The following is a 12929-nucleotide window of genomic DNA, read 5'->3' as shown; positions in this document are numbered from 1 at the left end:
AAAGTGATAGTATAGTAAGGCATAAAAAGTCATAAAAATGTCATAGTATAGTAAGGCATCAAAAGTCATAAAAAAGGCATAGGCATAAAAATACATAGTATAGTGAGGCATAAAAAGTCATAAAAAAGTCATAGTATAGTAAGGCATAAAAAGGCATAAAAATGTCATAGTATAGTAAGGCATAAAAAGTCATAAAACCACATAGTATACTGAGACATGAAAAGTCATAATATTGTAAGGCATAAAAAGTCATAGTATAGTAAGGCATCAAAAGTCATAAAAAAGGCATAGGCATAAAAATACATAGTATAGTGAGGCATAAAAAGTCATAAAAAAGTCATAGTATAGTAAGGCATAAAAAGGCATAAAAATGTCATAGTATAGTAAGGCATAAAAAGTCATAAAACCACATAGTATACTGAGACATGAAAAGTCATAATATTGTAAGGCATAAAAAGTCATAGTATAGTAAGGCATCAAAAGTCATAAAAAAGGCATAGGCATAAAAATACATAGTATAGTGAGGCATAAAAAGTCATAAAAAAGTCATAGTATAGTAAGGCATAAAAAGGCATAAAAATGTCATAGTATAGTAAGGCATAAAAAGTCATAAAACCACATAGTATACTGAGACATGAAAAGTCATAATATTGTAAGGCATAAAAAGTCATAGTATAGTAAGGCATCAAAAGTCATAAAAAAGGCATAGGCATAAAAATACATAGTATAGTGAGGCATAAAAAGTCATAAAAAAGTCATAGTATAGTAAGGCATAAAAAGGCATAAAAATGTCATAGTATAGTAAGGCATAAAAAGTCATAAAACCACATAGTATACTGAGACATGAAAAGTCATAATATTGTAAGGCATAAAAAGTCATAGTATAGTAAGGCATCAAAAGTCATAAAAAAGGCATAGGCATAAAAATACATAGTATAGTGAGGCATAAAAAGTCATAAAAAAGTCATAGTATAGTAAGGCATAAAAAGGCATAAAAATGTCATAGTATAGTAAGGCATAAAAAGTCATAAAACCACATAGTATACTGAGACATGAAAAGTCATAATATTGTAAGGCATAAAAAGTCATAGTATAGTAAGGCATCAAAAGTCATAAAAAAGGCATAGGCATAAAAATACATAGTATAGTGAGGCATAAAAAGTCATAAAAAAGTCATAGTATAGTAAGGCATAAAAAGGCATAAAAATGTCATAGTATAGTAAGGCATAAAAAGTCATAAAACCACATAGTATACTGAGACATGAAAAGTCATAATATTGTAAGGCATAAAAAGTCATAGTATAGTAAGGCATCAAAAGTCATAAAAAAGGCATAGGCATAAAAATACATAGTATAGTGAGGCATAAAAAGTCATAAAAAAGTCATAGTATAGTAAGGCATAAAAAGGCATAAAAATGTCATAGTATAGTAAGGCATAAAAAGTCATAAAACCACATAGTATACTGAGACATGAAAAGTCATAATATTGTAAGGCATAAAAAGTCATAGTATAGTAAGGCATCAAAAGTCATAAAAAAGGCATAGGCATAAAAATACATAGTATAGTGAGGCATAAAAAGTCATAAAAAAGTCATAGTATAGTAAGGCATAAAAAGGCATAAAAATGTCATAGTATAGTAAGGCATAAAAAGTCATAAAACCACATAGTATACTGAGACATGAAAAGTCATAATATTGTAAGGCATAAAAAGTCATAGTATAGTAAGGCATCAAAAGTCATAAAAAAGGCATAGGCATAAAAATACATAGTATAGTGAGGCATAAAAAGTCATAAAAAAGTCATAGTATAGTAAGGCATAAAAAGGCATAAAAATGTCATAGTATAGTAAGGCATAAAAAGTCATAAAACCACATAGTATACTGAGACATGAAAAGTCATAATATTGTAAGGCATAAAAAGTCATAGTATAGTAAGGCATCAAAAGTCATAAAAAAGGCATAGGCATAAAAATACATAGTATAGTGAGGCATAAAAAGTCATAAAAAAGTCATAGTATAGTAAGGCATAAAAAGGCATAAAAATGTCATAGTATAGTAAGGCATAAAAAGTCATAAAACCACATAGTATACTGAGACATGAAAAGTCATAATATTGTAAGGCATAAAAAGTCATAGTATAGTAAGGCATCAAAAGTCATAAAAAAGGCATAGGCATAAAAATACATAGTATAGTGAGGCATAAAAAGTCATAAAAAAGTCATAGTATAGTAAGGCATAAAAAGGCATAAAAATGTCATAGTATAGTAAGGCATAAAAAGTCATAAAACCACATAGTATACTGAGACATGAAAAGTCATAATATTGTAAGGCATAAAAAGTCATAGTATAGTAAGGCATCAAAAGTCATAAAAAAGGCATAGGCATAAAAATACATAGTATAGTGAGGCATAAAAAGTCATAAAAAAGTCATAGTATAGTAAGGCATAAAAAGGCATAAAAATGTCATAGTATAGTAAGGCATAAAAAGTCATAAAACCACATAGTATACTGAGACATGAAAAGTCATAATATTGTAAGGCATAAAAAGTCATAGTATAGTAAGGCATCAAAAGTCATAAAAAAGGCATAGGCATAAAAATACATAGTATAGTGAGGCATAAAAAGTCATAAAAAAGTCATAGTATAGTAAGGCATAAAAAGGCATAAAAATGTCATAGTATAGTAAGGCATAAAAAGTCATAAAACCACATAGTATACTGAGACATGAAAAGTCATAATATTGTAAGGCATAAAAAGTCATAGTATAGTAAGGCATCAAAAGTCATAAAAAAGGCATAGGCATAAAAATACATAGTATAGTGAGGCATAAAAAGTCATAAAAAAGTCATAGTATAGTAAGGCATAAAAAGGCATAAAAATGTCATAGTATAGTAAGGCATAAAAAGTCATAAAACCACATAGTATACTGAGACATGAAAAGTCATAATATTGTAAGGCATAAAAAGTCATAGTATAGTAAGGCATCAAAAGTCATAAAAAAGGCATAGGCATAAAAATACATAGTATAGTGAGGCATAAAAAGTCATAAAAAAGTCATAGTATAGTAAGGCATAAAAAGGCATAAAAATGTCATAGTATAGTAAGGCATAAAAAGTCATAAAACCACATAGTATACTGAGACATGAAAAGTCATAATATTGTAAGGCATAAAAAGTCATAGTATAGTAAGGCATCAAAAGTCATAAAAAAGGCATAGGCATAAAAATACATAGTATAGTGAGGCATAAAAAGTCATAAAAAAGTCATAGTATAGTAAGGCATAAAAAGGCATAAAAATGTCATAGTATAGTAAGGCATAAAAAGTCATAAAACCACATAGTATACTGAGACATGAAAAGTCATAATATTGTAAGGCATAAAAAGTCATAGTATAGTAAGGCATAAAAAGTCCTAAAAAAGTCATAGTATTGTAAGCCATAAAAAGTCCTAAAAAGTCATAGTATAGTAAGGCATAAAAAGTGCTAAAAACTGCATAGTATACTAAGGCATAAAAAGTCATAGTATTGTAAGACATAAAAAGTCATAAAAAAGTCATTGTATAGTAAGGCATAAAAAGTCATAAAAACCACATAGTATAGTGAGGCATGAAAATTGCTGAAAAAGTCATGGTATAGTAAGGTATGAAAAGTCATTAAAACGTCATGAGGTATAAAAACGTCTTATAGTATGGTCTAAAAAGTCATAAAAATCACATTGTATAGTTAGGAATAAAATGTCAATGTCAAAATTCTCCACACAGAAAGGTCCCAGACCTGGGGTTCCAACCCAGAACCTCAATTCTGTTTTAATGGCTGAGTGGTTACAGATACACAAGAGACAATGAGAACTTTAATATATTCTTTATTTTTTTTTAAAAGTCTGTTCACAGGCTGTCATCTCCATGACCTTTGCAGTTTTCATTGAAGAAGCACTAATCCACAAACACAAGGCAAAGCGAGATATTTTCCGGTAAGAACCCCAGTAGTCATTCACTGTACAACTAAACTACAAGTGCACTTTTTGTCTTTTCTGAGAAGCAACAAACAAACAAACAAACAAACAAACTCAGCAACACTTTGGTCAGTCATCTTATTTGGAATGTGGTAACAGGTTGGTACATTTTTTTTTTTTTTTAAACGCAGTAACAGACCTTATCCAAGAAAGTGACAAATCCTGCTTCTTCTCCCCAATATTTAAAACATAAACTGGAGGTCACATGGTCAGACTGATTACAACATGTGTAACACTGACTGTTCCCATTTCCACCCCCATGTCATACTCTTCATCATTTTGACCTTTTCTCCAGCCTCAATCCGACTCAGTGTTTAAACTTCATCAGTTTAAACTGCATCATGCTTAACTACATTTCCAGAAAAACAAAATCAGCTTGTGTTGTGACCTTTCCGAAAACAGCAGTTCATAAAAGGCAATAATTCTGTAAGGCAGAACCATATTTGGACAGTAACACATTCATATTTAAGCACTTTGAGCGGCATCAGTATGCAGAGTTGACTGGTTTGACACCTTTTACACAGGGTCTGTGGTCTTTGTAAAAGACATTAAAAGCTATTCAGAAGAAAAAAAATGGCAAAAAATATTTGAGGCTTGTGTGAGAGTTTGGACCTAAAAACACAGTGACACCAACCTCCCCACTGTTTTACAAGAATGCAGCACTTTTTAAGACTTTACAACAGTTTGCCATCTCTGGCGGTCACTTCTCACCATGCTGTACCAAACATGCACATACATGGTGTAAGAATACACTCAGTAAGTCACAATACAGTAAAGTGAAGGGAGTAAAGTGGGATGCATGACTCGACATTTTTACAGTTAAAACAAGCTCAGTTTTATGTTAAATATGAGTCTGACTGAGGAGCAGGTTCTCACTCATCCATGCAATAGGGTGGGTAAGTGGGGGGGGGGGGTTGCTAGTATTTTACATTTCAACATTTGCAAGTAACACATCTACGAGTAAAAGTATCAGATCTGTGATCAGCTCTTGTAGGCTAAGAAGGCAAAAATTGTTTTTAGTTGTGGTCTAAATAATCTTGCGGTTTCCAAAAGTAAATAAGAGGCATAAAAAAACGAAATGTTGATTGAATCTTTCATTCACACACTGAAATTTTAAAACTGTAAAACTTACATCAGCACTCCTTATTTTTCAGGAAATACTTGTTCCAAATACTGGACACCCTGACCCTGAAATTACTGATGTCATATGAGTTAATTAACAAGGAGATTCCCACTACTGACATGATGGCACCACTCGGTGTTAAAACTGGTTAGTCCACTCGTAATCAGATGATGATCCAGAGTGGTTCTTCTTTGTCTACACATAATCTTTGGCCGTGCACAGACACCTGCTTGCAGAGAGAAAAATAATCAAACAATACCCAAGTTACATTTTGGCTTTATGGCAAGTTACTTATGGCATTAATGTTAATTAGTTTATGCTGCCGGTGGCCATTTCTTCTGGTGAAAGGTAAGGCCAGCAAAATGAGAAGTCTGAGACCTAAATCATTTCTACATTGTTGCTAAAAAGGAGTAAGGAGAGATCATAAATTCTTCACTGGCTCTTAAATGGAATCTGCACCCAACCTTACCATGACAACACAATGTACACATGGCAAAAACAAAATGGCACATAAAACATATTAGCCCTTTTTTCTGTAAACCTTTTTACATTATCCTTGACCAACAGATTTCAGATCCAAAACACAGAGAAGCTCACTGCACAAATCCTAAAACGCCGCTTTAATTTAAGAATAAATTAGCAGTCTGACTCATATAAGCCATCTGTACTGCAAAGTGAGGAGCTTTAAGGCTCACGGCCAGAGTCCAACCAAGGCAATAACAATGACAAGAACAAATTTCGGAAAAGTGGGAGGGCTCGATAAATATGGGATACAAAGGGAAGTTCTTAAAGCTGCCATCATATTATCACACAGTCTGGAGGCCTCTTTCGTGGCCGTCCAGCTGCACCTTAATCTTGTGCAGTTCCTCAATCTCCTGGTGGTGGCGCTCAGTCTTGTGGCGCACCAGAGAGCGATAGAAGTGTATGGTGAACACCACAAAAATCACCCCCACTGGGACCATGATGATGGTGGAGGCCAACGCAGCCTGCCAGCCGCTGTTCTGTGGTACAGGTGGGGACGTCGTGAGGTGCGCCACAGCGGTGGCTGGCGTGCTGGTGCAGGTGGTTGGTTTTTTGGAGTCTACGGGCAGGAACTTCATCCAGCAGAGGAGCACCACCTCTGCTAAAAACAGCAAGATTCCCAGAGCTGTGGAGAAGCCCCAGGCCAGCTCGATGTAGTGGTGCATGCGCTCGTGGGGCGACTCGCTGACAGAGTTGAGGTTGTGAATGTTGCTGACGGCCTCCACATTAGGGAGGATGCAGGTGCTGATCAGCAGAGCGAAGAGGTGCACTGCCACCAACACGGTGGTGCACACACTGAAGGCAATGAGGAGCACACGAGGGTAACTGTACTGCATCTCCAGCTGCACCTCCACCATGGCCACCTATAACAAACACAGATATGAATAACATGGTCACGATATGTCCATGTGTACTTCACAACAAGATAAGGCTCACACAAAGACACCGTACATGTACACAAACTCATTAAATGCCGTCATTTCCTAGCTCCTCTGGTATCATCTTAATCCCAGCTCAGATCAACCTGTTTCACATACGACCATTACAGAACATAGTCCACCAGTGATAGAGCTGCGAAGGAGGAGTTACTTCTGGAGGGAGTAAGTTCTGGAGGGAAAAGTAATTTTCTGCAGACAATGTTAGATGACTGATCAATGGACTTCAAGGCTGCTCCTGGTTGAATCATCAAATAAAAAGAACAACAAATATGTGGTCCTTTGATTAAAAAGGCCTGTGGACTTAAAAGCTAAAGAGGAGAAGTCAACTACAACTCCCAAGGTAAATTTCAGCAGTCATCCAATCACAGAGCTTAAAATTCTGTTACTAGCATCATCAACAGCAAGTGGAAGCTGAAGACTACATTATCAGAAACCTGATAAAGCATTCAGCAGTAAGAAAATTAAACTTCATATTGTGGGTCAGTATAGCAGAGCATAAACAATATCCTCTGTACAACAACAGTGGCTGAGGCTTATGGATCTTGTTGTATTTGGAACCATCCACCATACAAACAACAGAGAAGAAAATGCACACACAAGCTGCAACTGGTCACAAGTTGAAGAATGTTTGTAATTTTTGCTTCATAAATTATTGAAACAATTGACTGATTATGAAAATGATGAAACCATTGTGAGAAAAAAAATGCTGTGTGTCCAACATATTTATGATGCACACCAGTATAAACACAGGCTTGTTTCGTGTATCAAAAATACATTTTATGTGGTAACACAGCTGTAATCCAACACTCAGTGCCCAGGTGGTAGACAACTGACGGTTGGTGGCCATAAAGAAATATAATTATGACTTATGTTGATAGAAAATTAAATCCAGAGGATAAACAGTTACATTTTAAAATGCTTAAAGCACAAACAGGATATTTAAAACCAGTTCCTGCCCATAAATGCATTTACCATCATGCTGTGGTGAATTATAATCACACAAGTGTTGCTGAAATGAACAGAAACCACAAGCTGACAGGAAAGATACACATCAGAGAAGCAAGCTGCCAGATCTTTTAAGTGACAGTGTTGCACTGAGCCTGGTCAGAAAAGTGAATATGACTGACCATCGCAAAGCCAGAGAGCAGTGCAGAGGTTCTGCTGGAAGCCTTCAGCTTGGCCCGGCTCAGGTACAGTTTCCTCCAGGACAGGGCCTGAACTGAGTGGTGGTTGGAGCTGACCAGTTCCAGGTAACTGCGCCGCACCCAGTCCCTGTAGTCCATCCCCCCAGCATCTGGAGCCCGCTCTGAGACCCCTGGGGCCGGGGAACCCATAGGCACATTCAGCTCACTGCTCATGGCACCTGGTGGGGGAAAAGGTGAGAGTGTCATCGCTGGCTTGTGGCTCCTCCACAGGGCAAGCTGCATAACTTAAAACCATAAATCACATTAAAAAAAGACTCCTTTTTCCCACATAAAGTTTCAGACATGAACATTGTTGCTTAAAAACAATGGACATTTAAAATGTCTTACTTGTATCTGAATAAGCCACTTTTAAAAGGTAAAAGTTGTGGGAGTAGTTTTACTTGTCAAGACCTGGTAACACTCCTGTAATACTTCCAGCATAAGAAGTACTGTAAGATGAACATAAAGGCTGCAGCTGAACTGTAGTACGTTAATCACTTGATTATAATTTCTTATGAGCAAAGTAAATAAATCCGTTGCTGAAGAGAACCTTCTCTTGTCAGATCAGTCTACAAAAATTATTTCTTATGGCTCATGATGATTGAAAAAAAGAGGCGGAGGGAAAAAAAACCACAACCATCAACTAACATACAGCCTGTGTGCAATTTAAATGGAAGTCCAAACTTATCAATATCTGCTTGTGCACTGTACCAAGCTACTAACAATCCTGTTATTTCTGAATAAAGCGATAAATTTTATATGATATAATCTTTATTTTTATAGGGACAAGTACATAACATGGCTCAATGCCACATACCACAGCATTTATAGCCCAAGATAGTTTGCCAGCTTCTGTCCCTAAAGGGTCTTTATACAAATATACAAAACTCAACAGGGAAACACAATGATCCACTATAAAAAACCATCAAACAACTTAGTGAAAATAACATCATCATTAATGATTACATGACTGATCGCTGTTTATTAATCCTAACTAAAAAAGCATTTGGTGAGTTAAGCAATAATATGCTTCAAAATTAATGTTTAGAATTGTTTATAGTGACTTTATTGCTTTACTGTCAGCAATAAAGTCATCATTTCAATTCTAAACCTAATACCCAATTCTATGTTATACCAGAGTGCAATCTGTGTTATGTGACTTCCTGCCCATCAATCATTGTAGCTCCATGTTCAACAATAACTCGGGCCCTTTTAAGAGAAAACACAAATAATTCCACAAGCTAGAGTGAACTTCTTCTGGGGCACGAAGTCTGTCTGTCACAACAATGTTTTACTCCAAAATGCTGTCGGAGCAAAATCAGAGAACCAGTGGTTGGTGTTTTCCCAAATTGGTGTGGGTGCACTTGACTTGCCTGCACGAAGCCCTGACTTCAACCCCACCCAACGGGTTTGAGATGAACTGAAATGCTAATGATGAAGTGATAAAGGACATTAAATGCCGAAACTTCTGGCCGCATAAAGTGAAACTGACATTTCAGCTCCGCCCCCCGCCCCCCTTATCTGTTAATCTCTGTTAACCACAAGGCTCAATCTGTGCAAACACAAACTACAAGTTTTCAGAGTTTGTACATCCTTAAAAAATAACCACCAAAGACAAAACGACAGGGAGGAGATATCATGTATTGCATTTATCGTGGCAATATTTGGCATACAAGTAGCTGTAGTATTATGGTTTCAAAATAAACTGGATACAAAATTGGCTGGTGTTCATAACTTCAAAAACAGCTGTGTATCTAAGTTTAAGTGATGCATTACAAGTAACCCCAGAGGTTAACAGTTCAGTTCAGCTGATGAGTGCATCTTTGTGACTCTATGTATATTTAGAACATGGTAAGTTAGCAGGATCCGTTTACCGGGTTGAGCTAACAGGGAGCTAATCTTCCACGGCTACACATCAATGCTAACATTAATGTAAAAGTCTCTGATGCATGTATAAGACTGAAATCATGTCCACTCCTCACGGTTAGAAGCAGCACTTTAAATATCCAAATATTCAGACGTTTGGCACCGACTCCTCTAGCTAGCTAAATTAGCTAACTAATCAACATGATTTCTACCCACGTTGCTTGTCTGATACAGTTGGACTTCTTTTTACATCTCACCTGTCTTCCGAAGTGCCTTTTACGTTACCGAGACAAACTCCAAGAAGCTCCTCTCCCCACGCTGCACAACACAAATAAACGAACTGTCCAGACCACGAAAAGTGTTTTGGTTCACCAACTTCCGCTTTTGGGTTGCACTTAGAATCAATACCTCCGTTCCGCTCCAGCACTCGAGCCAGGGTGTGGAATAACGTTACTACACTCTACCATGCTTAGTTTACCTGGGTAATGGCTTCCCGGAATGCTAACTACGTTAACCAAGCATCAGTTTTTTCGGTTCAGTTCGTTCGAACCAGAGACCCGTCACCCGCAGAAGGCGAGCAAAACTTAAGTCGTTAAAGGAGAGCTTCCGGTTGGGCGTGTTGCCTTCAAAATAAAAGCACTAAAGACTAAAAATATAGACATATTTAAATGCCGCATTAGCCGCATACATTCATGATTGGGCAAGAATGGCCAATAAACAAATAACATGCACTTATTACATCCATGACAAATAAAAATAAAAGCGGCAAAAGCATCCCTCCATAGGCTGCAATACTTACAGTTACGCCCACATAGAGTTACAGTTACGCCCATACAGTCTATGGTAACGCCCCGGCCCAGTTAAGATTAAACACCGCACACTTGGGTGGGACCAAAGGCTCAACAAAGGTAATTTCAGTTATTATATATTACATATACTATATATATTGCATATACATACATATGTAAACTTACTTGTACTTGTGTACTTTTTGTACATTTGATATTACCAGATGTCTGGTATCTGAATTTGTACTATGTTCAATAAAAATGGGGGAAAAAACCGCATGGTAAACCTCTATGTTTTTTTGTTTGTTTGTTTTTGTCTCTATTAATTAAACAATACAAATGAACAAGAGTCCTTATTCACATAAAACTAAAAGACAACAACAAATTTGACCCTTGTAACTTCAGTGTCTCACACTGCCTGGGAACTTTTGAGTGCAGAATTTTAATCAGTTTTCTGCTCTGTATCAGGACACAGATGTTGACTAAACCATTTCTTCCTTTACAGTTCAGTAAAGGTTCTTTCATAGTTTTGAATCACAGAATTTTTTGATAAATACAAATCTCTTCAACACAAGCACAATTTTTTCAACATGCACAGACTTGAATTTGTCATGCAGATTTATTTTACAGATTTACAATTACAAACTTTTGAATTATTTGTGAACATCACTTTAAAAGTACAAAATAATTTACTGGTTGCAGAGGGATCATAAGGTGTGGTAGTAGCCTGAGTTGGATTCTGGCATCTCTATGAAAATACTTGTTGATAATTGTCTTATATAAACGACTTTCCATTCCAGACCAAACAAGGGCATTTTAAGTAGCTCTTCTTTGACTATGATTTGTTTTTGAAGCATTCTGAGGACTTAAGTAGGAAAATAAAATGAAATGTATAAAACAATCACTTAATAGCTCCCACGTGTTTTGCGCTTTATAAATAAATGTACAAGGCACTCCCAGTTAGCTAAGGCGTGACTTTCCAAGACATGTTACTTGTGGACTGGGTTTGTAAAACACTGGCATTATCAAAATAAGATCTAATAATAATAATGTTTCCGCCCGGTTTCGAACCGGGGACCTTTCGCGTGTGAGGCGAACGTGATAACCACTACACTACGGAAACAGTTATCCATATGCACCGTGGCTCCGTTCTTATTATCATCACAATCTCGGTGATACTTTTTACTTAACATTATTATTGTGGTATTTAATTAAGTATAATTAATAATTTACATCAATTTACGAAAATATTATCACCAAGGTGTATATAAGAACCCACAAAATTTGTTTACTGGTCAACTCTTTGCGACAGATATTAGTTTTTTTGATTTGTTTGGCTTGTTTCTACATTCACACTACATTGAAATCATCCAAACTGCCCCTTAGTATTATTTTCCTCAGAGGAGTGAATGACCCTCTGACTTTTTTTCACAAGCACCATCGTCAGAGCTAAATTTCCTCTTGATCAACACTTAGATCCACTACAGCAAATTAATGTGTTCAAACTCCTTAAAGATAGTCAACTTTGTTAAACATCTATATTGACAAGAAATTTACTGTTGAATTTTATACCCCCCCTTCTACCCACAGACTCTACTTATTGTGGTGACCCCTGACCTTTACACTAACCTCACTCTCAGGCCTGTATGTCCACTTACCAGAGTTTTTGGTCCTTTTTCGACATCTCCTCTCTGGGAGTTTTGTGAACAGGATTAATTTTCTTGTGCTCTTAAGAGATTCATTTGAGCATGGGAATTAATAAAACAAAAAAGCTGCTTGTTTTCTAATCTTTAGGACTCAGATCATTAGCAGTAACATTAATCATTAGAAATACACAAATCATTACAAACAAGAATGTTTATTACTAATAAATTGCCAGAGACACTAACTGAGGAGACTCCATAGGTTTGAAGTCAGTCCAGAAAAAATAAGCAGACAGCAAACTTGAGAGCGCGTATTTCTAAAATCAAAAGACACTTTACAAAACACAAACTAAACCAGGATAGAAACTTGTTTGTTCTAATATAACAAGAGGTCCACAGTTACATGTGGTTGAGTCATTTTTATCCATTACATCCCACAAATCTGCTTATTTTCAGATGTTGCTTCCCTGGTAAATTCAGAGAAACTTGAAGACAGAGGCTTGCAGGAAGTCGCTTCATTATAATTATAACTTGAGTTAAAATTCACTCTTGGTATACTGAACTGCACATAAAATGGGCTTAAAAAAAAAAAAAACAAAAAGCAAATGGTTTTGTTTAAGGGAACTTGAAAAAAAAAAAACCTTTGAAGTTATTAAACTTACATCCTTCATTATAACAGATCATTAGATTGTGTTGTTACAAAACACCAAGGGTAATCGATGATGACTTTAATTTTGACAACTGAATTTTAATTCTAAACCCTTTCAACAACTTTTTAATCTTCCACCCCAAAATCTGGAAGCATCAGAACAAAAAAAATTACTGAAAACTGTTTTTATTTGTCAAAAAAGCTC

General features: G+C 35.9%; 1 protein-coding gene and 1 non-coding gene across 3 annotated transcripts; both read right to left on the bottom strand.

Moving 5' to 3' along the window:
• Nucleotides 1-4923: 4923 nt before the first annotated feature.
• On the bottom strand, nt 4924-10216 carry orai2 (ORAI calcium release-activated calcium modulator 2). Of its 2 annotated transcripts, none has more exons than XM_022739029.1 (3): nt 9902-10216; nt 7722-7957; nt 4924-6519 (listed from the first exon to the last, which is right to left on the bottom strand). In XM_022739029.1, exons 2-3 carry the CDS (start codon nt 7950-7952, stop codon nt 5941-5943), a joined length of 810 nt encoding a protein of 269 aa, XP_022594750.1. In that variant the 5' UTR covers nt 7953-7957; nt 9902-10216; the 3' UTR covers nt 4924-5940. The 2 variants fall into 2 exon arrangements, with proteins under 2 accessions (XP_022594750.1, XP_022594751.1); XM_022739030.1 differs by having other exon boundaries at nt 10123-10216.
• A 1266-nt stretch (nt 10217-11482) lies between these two features.
• On the bottom strand, nt 11483-11555 carry trnav-cac. The gene has a single exon. It is a non-coding gene; the product is annotated as a tRNA-Val (tRNA).
• Nucleotides 11556-12929: the final 1374 nt, after the last annotated feature.

The sequence above is a fragment of the Seriola dumerili genome, unplaced genomic scaffold (assembly GCF_002260705.1).
Source record: "Seriola dumerili isolate Sdu_G_001 unplaced genomic scaffold, Sdu_1.0 BDQW01000040.1, whole genome shotgun sequence".
In the NCBI taxonomy this organism is placed as follows: Eukaryota; Metazoa; Chordata; class Actinopteri; order Carangiformes; family Carangidae; genus Seriola; species Seriola dumerili.
Note: the sequence above shows the minus strand (reverse complement) of the source record. Positions and strands in the feature narration are given on the sequence as shown.